Genomic DNA, 26185 nt, shown 5'->3' on the forward strand with positions numbered 1-26185 from the left:
ACATATACATAATGAGATTATATTCATCTATTAATACAAAGTTATGAAATGAAAGAATATAAATTATGATACAAAAACATACTAAGGTACCCTGAATGTTCTTTTTATGCAAGTATCCTGGCAACGTGGTTAGTGTGGGATGTTTAATTAGGACGCCTGTAGAGAGTTACTGTGACCTTCATTTCTTTAACCCATCAGAGAATTGTTACTTTCCCTTGAATTTTGATTGCTCATTGACATAGGAGGACAATGTGGAGGTAATGAAATGATAATGAAATTTGTCAATAAGGACTGACAAAGAAGAAAAATTTTACTTAAATGCTGCTGAAGTATAATTGGCTCAGGTGACCTCAAAGAGAAAGAAATGGGAGCATAGGCAGGGTTTAGGGACCTGCTTTCAGCAACCAAGGAGACTATTAATACCAAACCAGCATAAACAAGGATGGATGCTTCTGCAAAGAGATTTAGAGAGCGAACAATGAAATATAGCAGAAAAGAAAATATCTTTTGTATATTACACAGAAGATTTATAATAGTCAATGATGATTTTACTTATAAGAAAATAGGGCATTCAACTTTCAGCTTTCAGAAGATATTTGGAATATCAATGTCTCCTTATTTTTTAAATGTCAGATGATATAGAAAGCATTATTTCCCCAGTGATATCATCTTAGTCAGGGTTTCTATTGCTACAACAAAACACCATAAAACGATGGGGAGGAAAGTGTTTCTTCCACTTCCACTTACAGATTGCTGTTCATTACCAAAGGAAGTCAGGACAGAAACTCAAGCAGGGCTGGAACCTGGAGGCAGGAGCTGATGCAAAAGTCACTGAAGGGTGCTGCTTAGTTGCATGCTTCCCGTGGATTGCTCAGCCTGTTTTATTATAGAACCCATGACCACCACTCAAAGATAGTACCACCTGCTATGAACTGGGTTCTCCCCCCATTTATCACTAATTGAGGAACCACCTTAAAGCTGGATCTCATGGAGGCATTTCCTCAATTAAGGCTCCTTTATCTCTTGACTCTAGCTTGTGTCAAGTTGACACGCAAGATCAGCCAGTATAAATATAAAAGGGTTTGATTTTAAAATCTCCAAAGACGCAATTTTAAACAAATTTTAATAATAACTATAATTATATTTTTGACAGAAAACTGCTTGTATCAAAAAATTATGGCTTGGGCTTTGTAAGAAGTGGTATCACAAAATCCTTTTTTATAAACAAACAAAAAGGAAACCAGGTTTGTTATGCAGACATTTTGTCAAGGAATAGACACTCTGCTGACACAAATGAATTGAAGTGGTGGCAGCAATTCCACCCAGAAGTCACTGTGAACGGACCCCCCCCCCCCCCCCCCCCCCCCCCGTCCTCTTTGGTATTCTACTAAAGACGCTCTCTTTTGCCATCTTTGGTGTTTTTGTCATGATGTGTGACGTTAGCGCGCTTCTCAGCAAATGAGGTTAATAATATGCTTGTCTTTGAAGACAAGAAGGAAAAACAAGAAAGAGGCTCTAATGTCTTTAGTGAGATACACATTTATTCAGAAGAACACAGAAAAATACAATGTCTTTGCTAAATAGAACAGGAACGACAGCCCTTGACTGCCACAGATGGTTTAACCAGAGCCAGCTCCACAGATCCCACTCAGGGTCTTGGCCATCAAACCTAAGGTCAAGGAACCAAAGAAATTGGCATGAAGCAGAATTTTGAAATCTAATTTCAGTTTCCCCTAAAAAGCAGAAGCCTTGGGCTGACTCTTTGGTACCCGGCAGAGAAGAGATCAGGGAACGTGGTGTCTTTCCAACATGACGTCTATATTTTGTACCTCTCTGTGATCCATCCATCCTCCTCCACAATGGCCTCACCAACCAATGAGAAGCTGGTGGGTTGTCTTCACTACATACACATCACAGTTTAGAGGTAAAACAAGGCCTTGTGCTAATTTTCACAAACCAAGCATAACTCAGGTTCTCCATAAAGCCCTAAAATTATTCCTAACTCCCCCTTTATGGATGCTTTATCTGCTTTTATAAGGTAAATCTGTCTTGGAGGTATATGGCAGTATGGATTGGAGCGGTGTGCTATTAATTACAAAGAACAGAGGACACACAGCTGGGGGGGGGTAGGGAGCTGAAATTTGGAAAGAGAAAAGCAGAAATAGCATGATCTTGACCAAGGTACAGTGCATGGAATTCTCAATGAATGAAAATATATTTACAAAACCAAATCCATCATTATAATTCGGTTTACTACACAGCTGCAGGAAGTACATGCCTAATGTACTGTGTGGCTTCACGCCTTGATTTCTTCAAAAGTTTGTTTCTGACTTGGGGTTGCATTGAGAGATTTTGTTAAATTTGCTTAATCTTTTTTTTTTTTTTTTTTTTTTTTTTTCCGAGACAGGGTTTCTCTGCAGCTTTGGAGCCTGTCCTGGAACTAGCCCTTGTAGACCAGGCTGGTCTCGAACTCACAGAGATCCGCCTGCCTCCACCTCCCAAGTGCTGGGATTAAAGGCATGCGCCACCACCGCCCGGCTAAATTTGCTTAATCTTTCTAGAATCATGTTGTTCTCTTTAGGGATTCCTGCACAGAGTCAGTTCTGCTGTGCCCCTCCCCATGCCCCTTACCCCAGGCACTCACTTGTATTATATTGAAATCCCTTCCTCGCTCTTAACCTTCAGATAGAAACAACATTTCCACATTTGATGCGTGTAGTCTTAGCCAAGCTCTTTGCTGACACATTTATCAGAATGACGTCTTCTGATTTTAATGCGCCAAAGCTTTATTAAATACATGTGTTTTTGTCAACTTTCTTCTTTGCTTATTTAACCCTGAGGCATCTTCATTGGTTAATAGTTTGGACTGTAGACTGTATAAACTCATGAACCCAATAGTTTTGCATTCCTGATTTTTTAATGGAGTAATATTAGCATTTTGTAGATAGAAATTTGAATTTTTAAGACACTTACTGAATAATTTTGTAATTATTTTCACCAAATAAGCTAGAAACCGTCTTTCAATGACAAGTTTAGTCGTCAAGGTAATCTAAGCCTCATAAAATCTGTTTATTCTACTTCATCCATTTTAATGACTGTGAGGGCAATAGAGGGGTCTCTATTCCTCTAATTTTAGTGTAAGTGTCTTCTCCCTCTTTTTCTTTGTGTAGCATGTCAACATGTTTATCAACTTAGCTGATTTACTTAAAGAAGTTTTTAATTAACCTTTGTGACTTTTCTCATTAATGGCTTAATTAGTAGTCTGTTGCTTAATTTTGAATGCTTATTCTCCAGTTGTCCTCCAGCATCTTATTTCTATTTCCTGATTCTGGTAGAGTTTAAGAACATATTTTATATGATTTACATTCTTTTAAACTTAAGACTTTTTACTAGTCAGCACCATCCTCTGTCCTGCTGACACGAATTGAGCACACAACTCACTGAATCTGGCATTGTATAACTATCAGGTCAATGTAATCAATAGATATCCTCAGCATTTCTCTGACTGCTTAATTGACCTATCAACAACTGAGGCCGAGGGCTGGGATTCTGAGCTCTACATTTGTAAAGGTCTAAATTTGGATGAAATGGCACGTGCCTCATGTATTTTGAATCCCTTGTTATATCTATACATCAAAGAGAAGTTGGAGGCACTGATATATTACAAATACGGGGCATGATTAGTCCTATTTCGCCTACCCAATATCCCCCTTTAGCAATAATGTACCCCTTGATCATCTTTCTTCTGAATTTTTCCCCCTCCAACACCAGAATTAGCACAGCCAGTCATGCTTTATTGTGGGCAATGTATACAGTTCATTTCCTTCCAATCATTTTACTTTTGTTCTCTTTAAGCTGAACCTGCTGCATAGAATTGACAAGATCATAGTAAAACTTGATTTGTTTAGAAATGGTATGGATGCCCTCTCACTTGGTGGAGATTTATGCTAATCTCCGTATGTATTAGCTTGTGCTCTGCTTTTACTGTTGCTATAATTGCAAGAGTGGGGATTCTTATTGCCAATTGTAACTAACTTCAAATTGCTCCGTTCCAGGGATGCCCCAGCTTGTGTTTCTCACAGCATCTGTCTTTTGCAGTTCTCCCAATTCACTCCACTGTTACTTGCACTAATGTCATATTAGTAAAGCAGAGGGAGTAATGGGGGGCAAACATGCTAAGTTTGGATGCTTTGCATGGTTTGATGCTAAGATGTTAGAGAACTGCCTTCACCTGATGCTTTCATTGTTGCTCAGAGGGGAAGATTAGAACCTTAAATTCCTCCCATTTCTTTCTCCTGGATAGCTATTTACAATTTTCCCTTGAGCTATGATTTTGCAGTCATTTTCTCTGCATTTCAAGCATTTTCTTTCAGCTAGTAAAGAGAACAGTACAATTGGGTAGGATTATGGTAGCTACTCTCATTTTCTTCCACCATGGTCACATTCCCCCTGTGTGTCCCCAGGACAGACCTTTGCCTTATTTTGAGAGGTTAAACCATATTTCCAGTTATTAATACCCTTCTATTTTTAACTCCAGAAAATAGAGTTTGAGTCTACAAATCATCCACTCTTTTTGTGAGGTCATCATGACCTGTTTTCAAAGAAAAACAGGGAGTATTGTGGGAACACTCATATCTGCCTTCCACTGTTAAAACCTTTGGAGGAGAGAAGTCAATAAACTTAGAAAATAAATGACATAAGTAGGAAAGAAAGAAAGAAAGAAAGAAAGAAAGAAAGAAAGAAAGAAAGAAAGAAAGAAAGAAAGAAAGAAAGAAAGCAATTCCATAGAATCAAGATGATAGATCAATTAATTTATCAGTCTTACCTAACAAAGCATGAGTTACTCAAGAGCAATTTCATCACTGAAAGGTTCCCTCCTATAGTGACACCTGAGGAAGGCTACATCCATGGAACTTTGTTTGCACTGAGCTCCAACAAAGACTTTCTTCTCAGCTACTGGGTACCACTTTTACAACTTGAGAATGTCCTGAGTCTTGCAGTTTTCTAAGAGTCTTTAGCCTTGTGAATTTCATGAAATTTCTGAGTATTATGAGACTCTCTGCTCCATCCAAGAGGGTAGGAGGGGATGAGTTAATATTGGAGGAAATAGATATAGAGTAACATTTAGCAAAATTATTCAATTTAGTCTTCTAATTGATTTGATGTTGATTTCTATCTTCTATCCAAGACAAAATGACTGTCTTAAGTCATTTTCTTTCTAGAAATACATATCCTCAGGTTTCAGAATACCATTTTGATCTTTAATTTTTCTGAGTTTTTTTTTAAGAAATTATTGAGCTGGAGAAATGGCACAATGGTAAAGAGCAATTGTGGTTCCTAAAAAAGACCATGGTTTGTGCCCTAGCACCCATGTGACAGTTGATAGTAATATTTAGCTCCAGTTCCAGGGAATCTGGTACCATCCCCTGGCCTTTGCAGGCACCAAGCATTCACACAATGCAATTATATAGATACAGGTAAAGCCCTCAGACACATAAAATGAAAATTAGTAAATCTTTTAAGTAGTGATCCACAAAACAACTGAAACTTTACCTGCTATTGTCTTGGTAAAAATAATTTTTAAATCCCTTGAATAGTCAATATCACATTCCCTTATTATTAACAAATATCACTGGATTTATCATTAAAATAAAAATAGGTAATGATTTCTTTCAGGATCATTAGCAGTTTCTAAAACATACAAGCTTAAACTTTCACAAATTATTTCAAATATTTGGAAAATTAATAGTTTTAAGCTATGCAAATGAATGAAGCTTATTAAGAAGGAAATAATCCAACTTATTTAGAAATCGCTTTTCAAAATAGAACACACCCAAACTATGCTAGTATTCATGTAGGAGAATCAACTTTCATTAATTATAGGAATGCTTGAAAGTTATTTATCCAGTTGTACTCTTAACTTTCTCAAACAAACAATAAGGAAAAGTTACTTTTGAATATATTGCAAAAGTCTATTTTTATAAATATTTGGACATTTTAAGAGCTTTATGCAGAAAATGATATATCTACAGGTACAGAAACTATATTTACTGGAAGAAAAGTATTGAAGTAATGACAATCAAAAGTAACAATGGCCCTGTACATCGGAAGTCAGATTATGTTCATGTTTAATTAAAAGATAGGGCTGACGGTTTTGCAACGGTTCATCAATCAACCAAGTATATCCAATAATAGATTTACTGAAACAAATTGAGTCCAGCATGCAGAGAAAAAGATACGATGCTAGAAAATTTAGCCTTCAAAATCCGGAGAAAATTGTTTCCCTTAGTTTTCTAATCCCTTTAATTCTGTTGAAGGATGATGTGATATAGTTGAGATGAGAAACAATAGTAAAATATTCTGTTTTAATTTATAAATCTTACAAAGTGGCATTCAAGTATGAAAGACTAATAAAATATCTTCCTCAAAAACTTTGACATGTGTTCATTTGATTTCTTCCTATTTTAAAATTAAAGGACAATTTGATAAATCATTTTAGAGATAAACAAAGTATAGGAATGATATTATATGTTTTGTTTTTTACCAGGTAAACATTTGAAAAAAATCTCTGGTTGTGCTTTTGGAGGAAATAGATTTGTCCAAAAGGTAAATGAAAGATAAATGAAAGCACAAAATATGTAAGACCATGGAGAAAATTGAAAGCAATAAACATTTGGGGAAAGTTTATAAAAATCACAGTTCTTAGCTATCAATTATAAGTTGCTGTAGGATAATGCCTCTGATTTTGATGATAAGAGTGGTGTGGGACAATTGTCTATACTCTGTCAATTATAGGTCAATTATAGTTTAAATAAACGCTGATTGGCCAGTAGCCAGGCACGAAGTATAGGCAGGACAACCAGACAGGAAGTAGGGATGGTCAATGAGAACAGGAGAATTCTGAGAAGAAAGAAGCCCATTCCTCTGCAGTACCAGCCAAGACACAGAAGAAGCAAGATGTGACTGCCATGCTCAAAAAGGTACTGAGCCATGTGGCTAAAATTGGGCTAATATAAGTTATGAGCTACTAGGCCAATCAGTTTATAACTAATGTAGACATCTGTGTGATTTCTTTGAGATTTAATGACTGTGGAAATGGGGAGGGACAGAAACCTCGGACAATATAAGAGTATTTGTGCATGCACATTTGTGAGAAGATGTAAAATAAAACCAAACTTGTGTAGATGACATGAACAAATGACCCTTAAGCTATCAGGTTAAAAATACTCTGTTCTATACCTAGGTCATTACGTTGTCTTTAGAGTCCATTTTACTTGCAGAAGTAGAAATTTGGGATTGCAGAAAGAAATTAATGACATGAAAAGTTTATATTGAATGGCCTGTTTCTATTATGTATATATCTCACATGACATAAATTAGATTTATACATGTAGATCACTATTATGATCTTCATGATTGTGCCTTTTACAAAATGGTACATGGAACGTGTATGTATCCTGTTGTGTGTGTGCCCATACATAGAAATACCTTATTTACAGATTTTAAATGTTACTCATTCCTTTTTAATTGATTTAAGATAACATGTGACTTTTGTTCTTATGTGATGGTATAAGATGGGTATAGAAAAAAGAAACCTAAGGAGTCAAGAAGATGTTGAGCTGCATAGGAGAATCCAGTCAGATGAGGAACAGACATTGAATCACTATGTGTCAGATCACAAAATCAAAGATCAACAGCCAGTTACTGAAAGCTAAGAAACTGGAAGAATTTGAACACAGGCAGCTGATGGGCAGTGACCCTTAAACATAATTTAATCTGAATGTCTGACCTCTAGTACTGAACCAATAAATTTCTCTTGTGTAAGCCATGGAAGTTTGTGGTACTCTTTAGGCTGCAGAAGATTAAAGTCACCTGCCTCCTTGACTCCATGGCTTACACCTGAGCTGCATTTATATACACACATTGGAAGAGTAGGGTTATTTTATAATAGTTCTTGCAAAGAAAACAATCATCAGTTTTAACTGATTAAAAGAAACAAGAAAACAAATAAACAAAAACTATAACATCACATTATCATCAAGAAGTATTAAAGGAATGAAATCCTGGTCTCTGTTTGTAAAACTCTGTATAATCCTGGCTATTCCAACTTCCTCTTGACATTTTTGAGGATTTAAGATCTTATTTAATGTAGATAGAGACTGCTTGTTCATTTCCCGGATGTCCAGATCTGAAGAATCACACAGAAACTGTATTAATTACAACACTGGCTTATTATCACAGGCTTCTTACTAACTCTTACATCTAAATTAACCCATTTCTATTATTTTGTATCTTACCACAAGGCTTGTGGTTTGTCTCCTCTTGCTTTTTTGGGCAGCTACAAGGCATCTGCCTCCTTTAGCAGCTACATGGCATCTCTTTGACTCCACCTACTCTCTCTGTATATTTCTACCAGCCTGTCTTATGTTCTGCCCTTCAACAGGCCAAAGCAGCTTTATTCATTAACCAATAAGAGCAACACATATACAGAAAGACATCCCACATCAGTTTAATCAGTTGTTCCTGTTTCAGCGTACTATAAAAAGCAAATGAACATGTAGATGCTGTATGTGTTTGTGTGTGTATGTGGGTGTGTTGGCATGTAATTAAATAAAAGAAGTTTAAAATAATATTTAATCACCTTCTTTTTCCTCAAGAGTTCAGGTACTTCAAGAAATATTTGCTGAACTCATGCTATGTGGAAGGCATAATTCCAGGAGCTCATATGTCACCCAATCAGGGCTGCTTATTCAAAGAGCACATGTTGTCTTTGGAGCATTTAAATGAAATCATCCTTCAAGTCACTTCATATAACTCTTTAAACAATTAAACATTTTATAGATTGTTGCTACATATTTCTATTATGAATTAAAGGAAGATAAAAAAAGAGCCACTTAACTACTCTCTTTCAAATCAGTGCTCTCCCTTTGTGTTGAACTTTTATTTCTATCTTCTTATCACATAGTATTGATGAGTAGAAGATTTCTCATTAAGTCTATAAAATTTGCTTCTTCCATGTAAATAAAAAAGAGCCTTAAAAAAACAAGGTTGATTTTGTTATAAGTAGGTATATACATTTCAAAAAAAACCCATAAGAACTTAGCAGTTAAAGATCATACTTAGAGGACCTCCAGTCCTATTATGAGTGTTTATGCCTAGTCTTATAGCCTCTTGTTATGCTGTGTTCAGTTGATATTGCTAGAAGGCCTGCTTTTTTCTGAAGGGATATGGATCTGGAGGAGAAAAAAGAAAGGGGAGATGAGAGAGTGGAGGAAGGAAAGGCTGAAGTCTGGATGTATTGCGTGAAAGAATAAATTAAAAGATAGTATTTGAAAGAGGTTCTGCTCTAGAATAAAACTGTAATATAACATTATAAAAATACATTACAAAGCAAGATAACCAACCAAATTGGTAACACATAAATTAGTATGTATTAACATATTAGAAGGTATGGACTTTGCCATTCAGAGAAAAGTAGTTCTTTGGAAACTGGTCACAGATACAATACAATCTCCTAACTGAGCTGAGACTTTCTGCTAGTCTTTAAGAAAATCAGTCATAGACTGACCTCAGAACTGTAATGTCTTAGAGCACTAGACCTTTCTCCTTTTCAATGGAACCCATGAGTGCATTTCTTCTGCAGTGTGATGGGTGCCTGCTTTAGAAGCCTCCAGAGATAGAGACAGGATTAGGGGTGACAGGGACAGTAAGCATGGGTCCATTATATTTTGACTAAAGGTTAGAGTTGGAACAAACTTCTGTTCCTTCAAGGTTATTGCCAACAGGTGTGATGCCAGCCCTGGAATTCCAGGTATTAAGTAGTTCTTTTTCTACCTCAAAAACAGTCTATCCCTTAGAGAGATAACAATGGGTTCCACCCAGGGAGTGGTTTGCCTACAGAATATTTTGGTCTAGGGTGTGAGTGTTACTTGTCTTGTTCTGGCAGCAGAATGTTTAAATAAGATTCTATTCCATAATACTTCAACTGGATTGTTCATTCACTGTATCATGTGAATGCAGTTTTTTTAAATCTTACTCCTACCTTTTGGAGTCAGGTGTTTTATAAGCAAATGAAAGTTAAATACGGGTGACTTACCCTATTCACTGAAATTTTCAATATTATCCTATGTTTCTATTTTATTATTTTCACTCCTGTCTTCACTCTCTTTACTTATTTTTCTAATCTCCATTTCCCTACCTTGGTAGGTGGTATCCTCATTGAAGTTGAAGCAGGTCTCTGACACAGGGCCACAACACCTTTCTGCCGAGGTCACTGTGACTCCAAAATGTTTGAGCCATTACCAAAGTTCTAGTTGCCACAGGAGGTTTCACAGAAGCCACGGTGTCATCAGGAGTTAAGAGGTTTTTTTTTTTTTTTTCCTTTTATTTATTTATTAAAGATTTCTGTCTCTTCCCCGCCACTGCCTCCCATATCCCTCCCCCTCCCCCAATCAACTCCCCCTCTCTCATCAGCCTGAAGAGCAGACCGGGTTCCCTGCCCTGTAGGAAATCCAAGGACCTCCCACATCCTTCCAGGTCTATTAAGGTGAACATCCAAACAGCCTAGGCTCCCCCAAAGCCAGTATGTGCAATAGGATCAAAACCCATTGCCATTGTTCTTGACTTCTCAGCAGTCCTCATTGTCTGCTATGTTCAGCGAGTCCGGGTTTTATCCCAGGCTTTTTCAGACCCAGTCCAGCTGGCCTTGGTGAGTTCCCGAAAGAACATCCCCATTGTCTCAGTGTGTGGGTGCACCCCTCGCGGTCCTGAGTTCCTTGCTCGTGCTCTCTCTCCTTCTGCTCCTGATTTGGACCTCGCATTGGAGCACAGGAGTTAAGAGTAGTGTTCAAGTGTAAGTGTTGTCAGCTGCTTAAGGGCTTAAGGGCTTGTATATCTCTTAAATGAGTATAGCAACTATATATATGTCTTCAACTACAGAAGATATAATCTCAGCTTCTGGATTCTACTTAGGATAATTGTCCAAATTCTATTAAAGAATACCGTGGCTATGTTGACTCTGACTACGATATCTTCCTAGAGCACAGATGGGTTAAAAGCCTATCAGATCCCGTAGCTAGGCATCTTATCATTACTATTCAAAACAATGGACACATTGTTTATTTAAGTCATTGTCATGTGAAGCTATATCTTATTTCTTCTTTTTTGGGTTTTTTTTTTTTTGGTTTTGTTTTTGTTTGTTTGTTTGGTTGGTTGGTTGGTTGGTTGGTTTTTTCGAGACAGGGTTTCTCTGTGGCTTTGGAGCCTGTCCTGGAATTAGCTCTGTAGACCAGGCTGGTCTCAAACTCACAGAGACTTGCCTGCCTCTGCCTCCCAAGTGCTGGGATTAAAGGCGTGCACCACCACCGCCCGGCTCTTATTTCTTATTAAGATAAAAAATGTTGGCCACAGATTTTTTAAAAAATAACTTGAATATAACTCTCTTCCTATTTATTTCATTGGTATTTTAAATATTTTATTTCTTACTGAAATTGACTTATGCATGATTACTTTATTTGCATTCTCCTTCATCTGGCACCCCCAATGTGGGTACAAGCCCACATTTACGAGACCAGCTTCCCAACACTGCCTCTCTAGACAGCACCCAGACTGCCCTACCCTCCACACACTGCTGCAATGTTGGTGTGGGAGAATAGTCTATATTCTTTCAATTATATTTTAAATAAACACTGATTGGTCAATAGCCAGACAGGACATATGGGTGGGATAACCAAACAGGAAGTAGAGGCATGTCAATGAAAACAGAGGAATTCTGGGAAGGAGGAAGCCCATTCCTCTATAGTCTTGATCCATCCACAGAAGAAGTAAGATGTGACTGCCTTACTGAAAAAGGTACTGGGCCATGTGGCTAACAGAGACAAGAATAATGGGCTAATATGTTATAAGAGTTAATAAGAAGCCTGAGCTAACAGGCCAATCTGTTTATAACTAATGTAGACCTCTGTGTGATTTCTTTGGGACAGAAACCCCGACAACACATTGTCTCCAGCTGACCAGTTTTTTCCACACTGCAATCCCCACAGCGTTACATTTGCACACAGTTACCAACTTCTCCCAACGAAGTTTGTCTTCAGGATTAGGGATATCAATTATGGGTTGATTATAACTGGTATAGGGTTGGGGGTTGGGGTGTAAATTTTATAGACTCAAAGATCACATTAAAATAAAAAAAATTGAATGTAATAATAGATTGGTGTGAGCTTACTCACAATAATAATGATAGTAATAGAGTGATGGAGGAAGGTCATTGGTTAATTAAATAAAGAAACTGCTTGCCCTGATAGGTTAAAACATAGGTAGGAGGAGTAAACAGGAGGAAGAGGAAGTGAGGTAAGACTCCTCAGACAGACTCGACAGCTCTGCTCTGGAGCAGAGATGCCATGCTCAGCTCTCCCGGGTAGATGTGATAGCTCCTCTCAGCTCCGACCCAGGATGGACGTAGGCTAGAATCTTCCCGGTAAGTGCACCTTGGGGTGCTTACACACATTATTAGAAATGGGCTAGTCCAGGTGCGAGAGTTAGCCGAGAAGAGGCTAGATATAATGGGCAAGCAGTGTTTAAATGAATACAATTTGTGTGTTGTTATTTTGGGGCATAAGCTAGCCGGCGGCTGGGGTGCTGGGGACACAGCCCCGCCACACTTATCACTACAATAGAGTAAATACTTGTGAGCTATTATTCTTGTATATTGATACAAATTCAAAGTCTGTTGTATGGAATATGCTCCTATTTCTGTTTAAAATAATTGTACACCTATACAAACTTATTTTGTCAGATTGCATGCATGCATGTTTCTACCTCTATTTAAGACATTTTGTATATTGATACGATTTTAGGATATATTTATCATATTTATTATACATTTCTATCTCTCATCAAGATACTGATACATTGTTTATGTTTTGAGGTCATTGTCCTTGTTTGATGCACAGTTGTTTAAAAGTTGTTTTACATTCTAATATGAAGTCTTAATCATTAAGTTATATAGGTATTAAGTATTAAAGACCAATAGTCATCCATGTTTGTTATACTTATAGTTAGACTAATCAGGTTCTTTAAATACACAGAGATGTATTCTGCTAGATAGGTAACCTTCAATCACTTCAAAGAGCTGTAGAATATGACATTTAAATAATTTAGGGTTCTGTTGACATGAGACACGATTGCTCCTGGCAGCACTGATCTATCCCCGACAGAATGTTGAGCACCAAAGACACTCCACTTGGAGCTTGTTTTCTTCTTGGCAAAACTGGCCTTTGGGCAATGAAGTGCCCATGCTTCCACCACTGACAAAATGTTCAGTGTCCAGACTGAACAAGCAGGATACAAGAAAAAAGACTGCCAAATCTTGCCAAGATAGGGTAAGACAGTTTTAAGAACTTTTCCTGTCTCTGAAAACAATCTGTCTAGGCATCTAAGTCTTTCTAGACCTTATCCAAAGTTGGTTGCTCCATCATTGCAAATGAGTCTTTGGGAGATTGCCCAGGCAGCCAGTAGTCTCTTTCATTTACTGCACATTTTGGAAGTCTCTTGATTGTACTTCCTGACTACTCAAGTAATATTATTTCTCTTCTTAGGTCTTCTATGGGTTGAAGACTAGATAGTCGATAGTCGTAGTTACTTTCCTCTTATGAATTAGCCAAGCAATGTTTAATATAAGACTTAGACTCCTTAGAATAAAATAATTATTAAAGCATTTATCAGATGTTTCTTGCTTGATATTGTTTATGCTGGTTGTAGTTCTAATTTTCATATTTGATATATGTTCTTATTGTATATAGTTTTGCATTGGGTTTGGAACTCTTTTGGGAGGTGTTAGGGAACCTCTTTCAGCCAATGGCATTTGAGGGACTTGACCATGTTCGGCGTGGCCTTGGGTACCAAGAAAGTAGACACCAGCTCACTTGCTCTCTCTCTTTCTGCTCCCACACTCAGATGCTGGATTCTATTCCTGTTCCCCATTCACTCAGAGAACTATGATCTGTGAATTCCCCCTTTAAATAAAAAGCCCCTTGTTATACATAATTCAGAGCTAGTAGTGTGATATTACTTTATTCATGTTCTCCTTTAGACTTGCTTAAAATTTTCAGCTCATTGTAATTTTACCCTTTGTAAGATTTGCTATTCTCTTTCAAAAAACACATAAATTAGATTCTTCCCACATAATTGGCATTAAATTGAACATTGACTATCCTGATACAATTCCCTAAAATAATTAAAAGTGTTTAAACAAAGTTATATAACCACTCTTTTGAAACATGACTCATGATTTTCGAAATCATCAACAAACAAGAGGGATGAAACATTTTTCTCAGGACAAGACTATTATCTTGAAAAATATCGGTACATTTCCATTTACACTGTGTTTTGCTTGCTGGGACCTGATTGGGACATTTTAATTAAGTGAAGTGAGAATTATTCAGCATCAGTAAAGGTAGGTAATACCATTCTTCTACTTGTCATCAAATAATACTTTAGCTCTAAAATTGATTTTATAAAAGCATTCAATATAAAGGGACTTGAATTATTTGTGGATATTACTTTTTATTTTTAAAAAGATAATATCAAGTTATATTTATATTACTGAAAAGTCAAAAGATAATCTTTTTGCATTCAAACTATTACCTACAAAAATGATTTTTGCATCAATTTGTTCACAAATGCAGTAAGTGTTCATTGTTCATTGCCTGGTGGGGGAGGCAGTTTCACAAACCTTCATCTGTCTAAAACATTCATAAACAAACCTTCAAGCCACTGGCTTTTCCACTTCTAACATCGCATGTCCTAAACCACCAATTATGCTACTTCTTGCAGGGATTCTCAAACACAATATTTAACCCATGTGAAATAAGTGTGTGACTGAACTCAATCTCTGTGCCCCAAAGTAGTGATTCAAGAAAAGGTCAGACTGGTAACTTTTTATGGTAGCAATTTAATTTGAAAGACATACTCCACCCAAGTCCTATGTGGGTGACTGTGTGTGTGTGTGTGTGTGTTTGAGTGTGTATTGCCAGGAATGGAAGTGATAGATTTATTTGTGCTAAGCTACACTGAATTGCATTGCCAGTCTATTCTTAAAATATATATTTCTCCTAGTAAGTAAACACAAAATTATAAATCATGATAATTTCTTCACAATGAAATCTCTAATTTAAAAATGTTTTGTATGCATTTCCCTCTCTGGTCTTATCAAAAATCTCCTAATTATTTGCTAAGAAATTCAGTATTCTTCATTTTGTCAACTGACTTTGAATTTGTAGAACTGTAATTATAGTTATAATTATAGATAGCAACAGGAAGTAAAATCATGGTCTATAATCAGAAAAAGTATGTTTTCTTAAGATTATATAAACAATGATATTCTATATGAATCACTAATTCCTTTTTCATTCATTTCTTCTGAAGAATCTATCAAAAATAAACTTTCAGACTTGTAAAGATGACCCTTCAAGCACACTTGAAGTCCACAAAAGGTTTGAAAATGACTTTGACAGTAATTGTTCAGTTAATAATTGAACACTGTTATTGAAGATGCAGTCATGTCTAACCAGTAACATTTAGATCACAAAAATCAAGCACACATTTTTTTTTCTTAACCAACATACATGCACTTATATCTTGACTGTAACAGGGACTCTGTGAATCTAAAGGATCTGCGAGTACACTAAAATTCAAGGTCTGTGCCATCTGCTACAGAAAGAACCCATCTCCTCTGCTAAGCTGTTGTGGGTGCATTTCTTCAACCAGCAGGCCATCAAAGATAATTCTATTTCAGAATGGAACTATTTTCCACAGGAAGACATTGAGTTTAGTGCCAAAACTTTTGCCACGCTCACCCGTTATTATTCTTAGTACCATACATTGGCCTGCATCTTAAAGACATGGAAAGCATATTTTATCTAACATGATTTCTTTATTTTTGTATATAGTAAGACATAATCAGCGGCCATAGCAATGAGATTTGACTGATAAATGAGAAACTTATTTGTCATTTTTTCATTGTGTAAAATTAAAAATTTTTAAAGTAAATGATTGCGAGTTTTCCTGCAGTCCAGCTTTTTCAAGGAAGAATGTGTTAAGTAAAAATACAGTAGCAAACATGATGTAGTGGCTCACACCTATAATCACACTGCTTGGGAGACCGAGACAAGAGAATTCCTATGACCTGGAGGCCAGACATAGTTACATTAACCTCCTGAATGCTGAAATTACAGACTTGCAATGGCATACCCAGTTCATGTGCTCCTGGGGATCCTACCCAGGATTTTGTGGACGCTAGGCAAACACTCTATCTACTGAGCTACATCCCCATCCCATGAAAGTGTTTTTAATTGTTTCTTTCATGTTTTGATATTGCATGAAATTATATAATATTTTCTCTGCTGTGGAATATTTTCATCATACTCTTAAACTCTGGAGACAGACAAAAAAAATTAATCCTTGAATCAGAGGTCAGAGTCAACATTCTGTGGGCCAGAATTTTTTTTTTAAATTTTTATTTTAAATTATTTATTTATATACCAACCATAGTTCCCACTCCCTCTCTCCCTGTCATCCCATCCCCCACTCATTCCTCAGAAAGGGTAAGGCCTCACATGTGGAGTCAACAAAACCTGGGATGTTAAGTTGAGCAGGACCAAGCCTCTCCTTCCTACATCAAAGCTAAGTAAGACATTCTACCATACGGAATGGGCTCCAAAAAGTCAGGTCATGTACCAGGGATAGATCCTGGTCCTACTGCAGGGACCCCACAGACCAAGTCACACAACTTCCAGCCATATGAAGAAGGATGTGTTCAGTCCCATGCAGGCTCCACAGCTGTGGGTCTAGACTTCATGAGCTCCCGTAGCTTGATTCAGCTGTCTCTGTGGGCTTGACCCTACCATGCTCATATAATCTCTCCCCCATCTCTTCAACTGGACTCTTGGAGCTCTACCAGTATTTGGCTGTGGATCTCTGTGTCTGCTTCCATCAATTACTAGATGAAGGTTCTATGATGACAATTAGGGTAGTTACCAATCTGATTATCGGGGAAAGCCAATTTGGACATCTTCTCCACTTTTGCCGGGAGTCTTCCTGGCAAAGATTGGTTATCTGTATGATGGAATGCCTTACTTATCTTTGATGTAGGGAGGAGAGGCTTGGTCCTGCCTCAACTTAACATTACTGGTTTTGTTGACTCCCCATGTGAGGCCTTACCCTTTCTGAGGAGTGGATGGGGGGTAGGGGGAGGGGAGGGAGTGGGAACTATGGTTGGTATCCTTGTAAATTCCTGGGAATTTACCTAACACCAGGTTTTTACCTAACCCCATAAAGGCCCCCTCTATCAAGATATCGCTTTCATTGCTCTCCCACTCGACTATCCCATCCTCCCATTCCCCATCCCCTCCCTTCTTCTGCCCTCTGTCCCCAGTTTACCCAAGGAATATCATCTATTTCCCCTTCCCAGGGCAATCCAAGCATCGTTCTTAGTGTTCACCTTATTACCTAGCTTCTCTGGAGTTATGGATTGTCATTTGTTTATCCTTTGATTTACATCTAGTATCCACTTATGAATGATGTGTACCATGTTTGTCTTTCTAATTCTGGGTTACCTCAATCAAAATGTTTTTTTTTCTAGTTCTATCCATTTGTCTGAAAATTTCGTGATGCCATTAATTTTTACAGCTGAGTAATACTCCATTGTGTAAATGTACCACATTCTCATTATCCATTCTCTAGTTGAGAGCCATCTGGATTGTGTCTAGGTTCTGGATATTATGAATAATGCTGTTATGAAAATAGTTGAGCAAGTGTCCTTGTGGTATAATTAAGTATCCTTTGGGTATATGCTGGGTCTTGAGGGTTATTGATTTCCAATTTTCTGATAAGCTGTCATACTGATTTTCAAGGTGGCTATACAATATTGCACCTTCACCAGCAGTAGAGGACTGTTCCTTTACTCCACATCCTCTCCAAAACATCACCCTTTACAATAGCCACAAATAATATAAAATATCTTTGGGTAACTCTAACCAAAGAAGTGAAATCTTTAACCTGAAAAGAACAAGTCTCTAACTAAAGAAATTGAAGAAGATATAGAAAATGGAATGACCTCTCATGCTCTTGGTATGTAGTAGGATCAACATAATGAAAACGGCAATCTTACCAAACGCAATCTACAAATTCAATGGAATCTCCATCAAAATCCCAACACAAATCTTCACAGACCTCAAAAGAACAATACTCAATTTCATATGGAAAAACAAAAACCAAATAAAGCTAAAACAATCCTGTACAATAAAGGAATTCTGGAGGCATCAACATTCCTGACTTCAAGCTCTACTATAGAACTATAGCAATAAAAACATCTTGGTGTTGCCATAAAAACAGACATGTGTACCAATGGAAATGAATTGAAGATCCTGACCTTGATCCACACACATATGAACACCTGATTTTTTTTTTTTACAAAGAAGCCAAAACTGTACAATAGAAAAAAGGAAGGTATCTTCAACAAATGATGCTGGCATAACTGGATGTCAACAGGTAGAAGAATTTAAATAGACCCATGTCTATCCCCATGCACAAAACTTAAGTCCAAGGCCAGGCTGTGGTGGCGCACGCCTTTAATCCTAGCACTGGGGAGGCAGAGGCAGGTGGATCTCTACAAGGTTACAGGACAGGCTCCAAAACCACAGAGAAACCCTGTCTCGAAGGAAAAAAAAAAAAAAAAAAAAAAAAAAAAACCTTGAGTCCAAATGGATCAAAAACCTGAACATAAATCGAGCCACACTGTACCTCATTGAAAAGAAAGTGGGAAGTAGCCTTGAACACATGGGCAGAGGAGACCACTTCCTAACTATAACATCAGTAGCACAAACACTGAGACAATCAATAAATGGGACCTCCTAAAACTGAAAACTTCTGTAAGGCAGAAGACATGGTAAATAAGACAAAACTGATGCCTATAGAACAGGAAAAGATCTTCACCGACCCCACATCTGACAGAGGAATGATCTCCAGAATATGAAAAGAACTCAAGAAAGTAGGCATCAAAATACCAAATATTTCAATTTAAAAAATGGGATACAGACCTAAACAGAGAATTCTCAACAGAAGAATCTCAAATGACCAAAAGATATGTAAGAAATTGCTCAACATTCATAGTCATTAGGGAAATGCAAATCAAAACAACTCTGAGATACCATCTTACACCTGCCCAAATGGCTAAGATCAACTGACCAGAATTAACCATAGTTTTTGCTGACCCAGATTAGGATAGAGAGTCACAGGAAGAAAAGGTAAGGATTTAGAAAGGGTCACATGACTTTTCAATCTGAAAAGTGTGGAGAGGCAGGATCAGGTGATCATTCCTTCAAAGTTCTTTGTATCAATTATGTTTTACCCCAATGTCTGACACCCTAGGTTTATTTAATAATAGAACAATATGAATAATCACTTTATTTCTCACTTTCTTTCCTCCCTCACAATAATTCCATATATCACCCTTTGCTCTTTTTCAAATCGTGGCTCCTTTCCATTAATTGTTGTATATGTGTATATATGTAAATATATATCTCTAAGTATAATTTTGTAAGTCATTTATGCATAATACAAATTAGTGGTATAATATGTACCAAAAAAGAGCCTATCTAAAACATCAAAATTAGCAACAAAGACGTAAATCTTAAAGAAAAGTGTCAAAGAGTACCAAATGGTAAGTATAATAAATGATGGATTTATCAATCAGTCTTATTCAGTCATTCTATGCTGTACCAGATACAAAAATCACATTGTTCATAAATATATAAAAATTTATTTTTCAACTAAGAATAAAATAAACCCCAAATGGGACATATATGGTACAATTTCCAAGGCAGAGGGAGCGTGGTGGAAGAGAGGAGGAAAGAATGGAGGGACCTGAAGAAGAGGGAAGAATAACGTGAGTGTGACTTCTCAATACAACACAGATTTTGTAATTATGAGCATGCAGTAGCTGTGCCTCCCTCAATGTGGCCTGCAAAGGAATGGGGGAAAGGAAAAGGGAGCAAGCCTAGTCATGAGAGGAGGAAGAGGAAGAGCAACGGAGATGACAGAAGTTGACGGGAAATGAGGAGATATGAGTGTTGAAGTTGAGTGTAATCACGATGCATTGTGCTAATGTATGATACTACCAAAAATTAAATATAAATGCATAAATATAAAAGTACACCAAGTAGCCATTTTCAAAAATTATCAAATAATTACTGCCATATTAAAAAAGAAGTTAAGCAAAAAAAACAAACCATAAAGCATATAAAAATGAGAGAAAAAATTATTTAATATTATTAAATAAATGTTATCTTAAATATAATAAAACAACAATATATAATATTATGTTATAATAATATGATGGAGAAAGTGATGCTGCAGTCCATTGTTTGGTTAATTGATGTTTTTCTCTTGCAAACCGTCTAGGTCTACAAACCCTTTGTGCTTTCTCAGGTGGCATTCTGTTGAGAGTGAAAGTTACCTGACAAGGACACAAATTTTGCTCCCCAAGAGAGGATGAGAGGAGAAGTGGATATTAAGAAAATTATATTTCAGGTGGGAATGTCTTTCAATTGTCAGACTTATTGCCTAACGTGAAGTCCTGGGTTTGTTCTTCTGCATTCTATGCACCTGGTAGGGCAGTATTTTCCCCTATTCCAGCATGCAGGAGGTGGTGGCAAAGAGATCAGAAGTACAAGCACATCCTTAAGTTCTGATATATCCTGGACTCGAGAACTCATCCATGAAAGAGGGAGAGAGAGGGAGGAAGGAAGAGAGACTGTAATCCAAAACATTAAGACATTAGTTAAAACAGAGATTTTCTTTCCCCTAAGAGGTCTTAAATAATATAAAATTTGTAGATCTAATTATAATATAAACCTCACACAAACATTACCTGACTTGTACCCCAGAAAACTAAACTGGAAAATGTATTCCAGGTATTTTTAATTCAGAGATTTCTGGAACTTAGATTGGACAAACAGCCCCTTTAGGACAGCAGGAGCTTCACACTTTACAAAACTAAAAAGTAAGTTAAATGAACCTTACTTCATAAGTGGCAGAGCTATTTGTAAGTTGATCAGTATTCAAAACTGAATTGATTATATGTAAAAGACATCATAAGATTGAAACCTCAATGTGATGCTCATGGGAAATGTTACTCTTTGAGCACAAATACTACTTTTTACCAACAAATACTTTGGAATAAGTAATTCTATGAAACCGAGTCTTAGACATAATTGTGCACAGAATCAGATGATAAAACCGGTCTGTATGTTTTCTTTGGCTCTTTTTTGCTTGTTTGTTTGTTTTTGTCCTATTTCATTTTGTATGTTATTCTATATACTGTCCCCATTATTATTTGTATTAATATGTTTTAGATGTCTATTTGTTTTCTAATGAGGAAAGAAAAAATTGGTGTGAATTTTTATGGTTGGTGAGATGGGGAATATCTAGAAAGAGTTGGTAGAGGGGCACTATAGTCTTATTACAAGAACAAATCTATTTTCAGCATAAAAAAAGAAAATTAAGACAATTGCTGAAAACAAAAGAAAAAACACACGAAGGTAACCATGTTTTAACATATCACATACCTTCATATCATCTACGTTTAGAATGGTATCCAACACAGGAAGTCAAACAGTAGGTATAGTTTGAATTAAATTTTTTATTAAATAAAATATTAGTGAAGCAAATCATTGGCTGATACAAAGAACTGACATTCTGACTATAAGCCCACATTCTGGATTATAGTGTATTGAAAAAGATGACAGATTCATGTTTGCTAGGTCAGTTAAACATATTTATTATGATGAATTTAAATTACAGACCATGAAGAGCCACAACAAATGTTAGTGACTGCATATAATAGAGGAATCTATAAATTCAATTGGGGAGTCTCGATTCTTCCAGAGTGATTGATGACCAGTTTCTTTCAGAACAGTAATCAATAAACCATAAATGTCTTCTCTATAACAAAGAGTATGTTCCCTTCTAAAGATGGACGGTATAAGGAAGGTAGTCTGAAGATCAGCTATTTACTCAGTAGAATCTGGAGAAACCATATCCACCACAGCATGAAGGGCGACAACAGCCATAGCCGTAGCCTCCGTAGCCAGAGCCAAATCCATAGCCTCCAAAGCCAGAGCCAAATCCATAGCCTCCACAACCACAGCCATAGCCCAGTCTGCGGATGCTATTACATCCACAGCCATAGCCTCCATAGCCGTAGCCCAGGCCTCCAAAGCCACCATAGCCGTAGCCCAGGCCTCCGTAGTAGCCGCTGTAGTAGCTCATGGTTCCGGGAGAGATGAACTGTTTTGCACTGGAGATGAACTGAATGTGGTGTGTATGTGCCTAGCTTTCCTGGATGCTTTTATATCGTGTTGAACATAGTAAACAAGGACATGTGATCCCATCTTCATGTCTATAATTTCCAGTCTATAAATTCATTTAAATAGTTTCTTTGTTACTTAACAAAAGTTCCACACTTCTATTAAGGAATTGTTAGTAACCATTATTTTTTAATGAGTTTGCATTCCAGTAAAGGAAATGCTTCCAAGATGAAAAATGATTTTACGCTCTTCAAAGGCCATGCTAAGTGTTCTAATTAAAATCTTCTCATCTGGCTGATAGCTTCCAGTAACCTTGCAATTACGCAACCTTGGACTGCCTTTCTTTTTAATTTGCATTCCATTGTTTTAGCTAACCATCATCCCTTTAGCTCAGGGTTTGTGCCTCCAGGCACTTATGGCATCACAACAAAATCCTTAGTGAATGCCAAATCGCCAAAAATAAAGGAAAAAAATATTTCTTGACTTATTAGAATTTTTTGACATCACCCCATCTATTCTTTGTCAAGCTTTTTCCTCTTGATTTCCATAATAAATATTCAGTTAGCTCCCCCGGCTCCTTCTCTTAGTCTTTCCCCAATTCTTACTCATCAATTAGCTTTGAAAGTATAACCTTTCCTTCTTGATCACACTGTAGGATTGTCAAATGGGATTTCATCAAATACCATTACTTATTTTTAAAATCTATTCTTTGACAGTTTCACACATGGATATAGCAGATTCTATTGCTCTTGTCCCCACCCTTTCTTAACTCCTTTCTACTACTCTCAATGTACCCTCCTTTCTACAAATCCCCATTCCACATTAACTAATATCTTTTTAGAGAACATGATTCCATTGTGAGTTTAAAACATCATATATGGATATTAACACCACCTGCCTGGCTACTTATTCACTCAGATCCATTTGAACTAGGCTTAATTTCTGTTTATAGTAACTTAAGTGATATTCAAGGATAATATCCTTGAATTTTGTTTTGAAACAATATACAAAATGAAAGAGCACTGGGTTACTAATTATCTACCAAAAATTTTTTGAATCTCGAAAACTGTAAAACAGAAAAATAACAAAAATGTAAAGAGAAAAACATAGTATATCTAATAATATGTAAAATTATCACAAAAATTTTTAGAGCTGATAGTAAACATCATAGAAATCCTATATGTATGAATAAGATTAGTTTATAAAACAATTTTTGATTCACCACACACACACACACACACACACACACAAACACACAGAATTATCTTTTCTACATGTAATCCTTTAAACACATGTCCATTTGTTTTGGGTAGGTTATACATATGAAGAGAACATTTTCTGTGTGTGACCTTACTTAATATTTATTATTTAAGTCCATTCTTTTTCCAGTAATTGCTTTGATTGTATTACTGAATAGTGCTATAGATAGGTATATAGAAGATAGATAGATAGATAGATAGATATAAATAAATGATAGGTACATTAGATAAATATTACTTTAACTATCCATTCATCTATTGACACATTCCAAGGTTGAATCAAATTCTTTAAGTTCTTTGCTGTAATGAATAAAGCATCAATAAACATGGGGATGCAAATATCTCTGAGATTATCTTTTTAATCTAGAGTCTAGATATTCACACAGATCAGGACAATTGACTGATCTATCAAGTTGGAAATTTTTAAATTCTTTGAATTTGAAAGCACTCAGAATCCTCTCTACTGTTTAAGAAAATAAGCTGATTATCATCAACTATAGTCATGTTATCCACCATTTTTTCGCCTTTGGTATGAACTCTTAGCTTCACATTAAGGTGAGATTAGATGGCACTTGTATTTCAGAGCCTGACATGTTTTACTTACAGGTCTTACTTTCTAGATGAGTAAATAATTTTGATATCCCTTTTAGAAGGAATAGAAAAAATAAGAAGAGCACACATAAAACCATATGTAGTCTTCTATATACACATACAGACAAATGGTACATGATACAATGTACACTCCCCTACACACATACACACACATGTTACACGATGAAACATACTCCACTGCACACACACAAGCTACATGATGCACTGTACACTCCTACACACACACACACACACACACACACACACACACACAAGCTACATGATGCACTGTAGAAGGAGCTGCAGGCCACTTCCCGCCTCCCAGTTCCTGGCAACCAGCTAGCTTTATACCCGAAATAACAACACACAAACTGTATTCTTTTAAACACTGCTTGGCCCATTAGCTCTAGCCCTTAATGGCTAATTCTCATACCCCAATCAACCCATCTCTAATAATCTGTGTAGCACCAGTCTTACTGGGAAAGATTCAGCATGCCTGACCTGGCGGCTTGCTTTGTTGCGTCTGCCCTGTAAAGGAGCGGCATGGCATCTGATCTCACTTCCTTCTACCCAGCATCCTCTTCTATTTATTCCACCTAGCTATGTTCTAACCTATCAGACCAAGCAGTTTCTTTATTAACCAAATAAATCAACAGATTGATATATGACACTCTCACATCATGTACACTCCTACACACACATACACACACACAAGCTACATGATGCACTGTACACTCTTAGACACATATACATTTACTTGTGAATGTGAGTGCACTACATAATGCATTTATTTCAGAGATCTTCTGATACAATTTCAAAGAGATAATATTTATTAAACATGAACTGTTCTAGAACACTGAAATTCAGTAAGCCCTCAAATTTTCTTTTCTGAAATGATATGGCATTTTTATTTAAACTCAGTAACCATAGCACAGATAGATAAATGATTACGTATAAATTCATATACAAGGGTACTAAAGGAAAGATTTTCGAATAAAATCTAATATCATGCTAAAATATAACACAAGAGAAAATGCGATTTACTTGAAGAGTACCAGGTTTATCGAAGTAAGCACCATACTCTTTGCTGGTTATTTCCTATTTCTGTTGCTTTCTCACTCAAAATATTTCACAAAAACCACTCAAGAAAGGAAGACTATGTTTATTTCACTCATGATTTGAGGGAACCATCGTGATTGAAGGCACCAGGCCAAGAAGTCCTGCTGTAAAGTGCTTGAGTTGGCTGGTCACATTGTGCCTTCATTTAGAAAGCTGACATTTGTACCTCTTAGCACTCAGCTTGGTTTTCCCTTATTCCTTTATGTTCAGTCAATGACTCCAGCTCAGTGATCGGTCCTGCCCACAGTTAGTGCAGGTTTTTGAGCTTCTTAGACACTCCCTCAATCCAGCCTAGAAACTCCCTTGCAACATGCCAGTGACTTGTCTCCTACAGAAGTCCAAATTCTATCTGACTAACTAATAGGATTAACCATTGAGTCACCCACATATTGACTTTCTTCTGGGGATATCTAAAATATAGTTCATCCAGAAATGACAAGGCAAATGAGCACAGGAAGTAAGATAGTTAAATATAGTATGTTTCAAAATGAAGTATTACCAAAATTTAAGCATTTTTAATAATGATGAATATGCAAATATCTTAGAAAAGATATTAAACAATTTTCAGGAAACATCTTTGAGATTTCTGTTTTTATTGTTCTTGCTGTTTGCTTGCTTTTAAAGCACAATACAAGGGGCTGGAGAGATGGCTTAGCACTTAGGAGCAGCTGCTGCTCCTCAAAGAGTCATGTTCAGTTCTCAGGCCCTCCATCAAGTAGCTCAGGACCACCTATACTCTAGCCTCAGGGAATTTGACACCATTTTCTGGCCTCCATGGGCATGCAAAGCTATATACCATAATCATCCAGAGACACAAACATGATACAGATAGACAAATAAATCTCAAGAAGA

General features: G+C 36.7%; 1 protein-coding gene across 1 annotated transcript; it reads right to left on the minus strand.

The window, feature by feature from the left end:
* Window positions 1-22071: 22071 nt before the first annotated feature.
* LOC126499354 (keratin-associated protein 19-3-like) lies at window positions 22072-22326 on the minus strand. Its single transcript, XM_050138511.1, has one exon. The coding sequence runs from the start codon at window positions 22324-22326 to the stop codon at window positions 22072-22074; it is 255 nt and encodes an 84-aa protein (XP_049994468.1).
* Between the last annotated feature and the right edge of the window lie 3859 nt (window positions 22327-26185).

Source organism: Alexandromys fortis, unplaced genomic scaffold (genome assembly GCF_014885135.2).
Source record: "Alexandromys fortis isolate MF-2015 unplaced genomic scaffold, M_Fortis_MF-2015_v1.1 scaffold_11, whole genome shotgun sequence".
Classification (NCBI taxonomy): domain Eukaryota; kingdom Metazoa; phylum Chordata; class Mammalia; order Rodentia; family Cricetidae; genus Alexandromys; species Alexandromys fortis.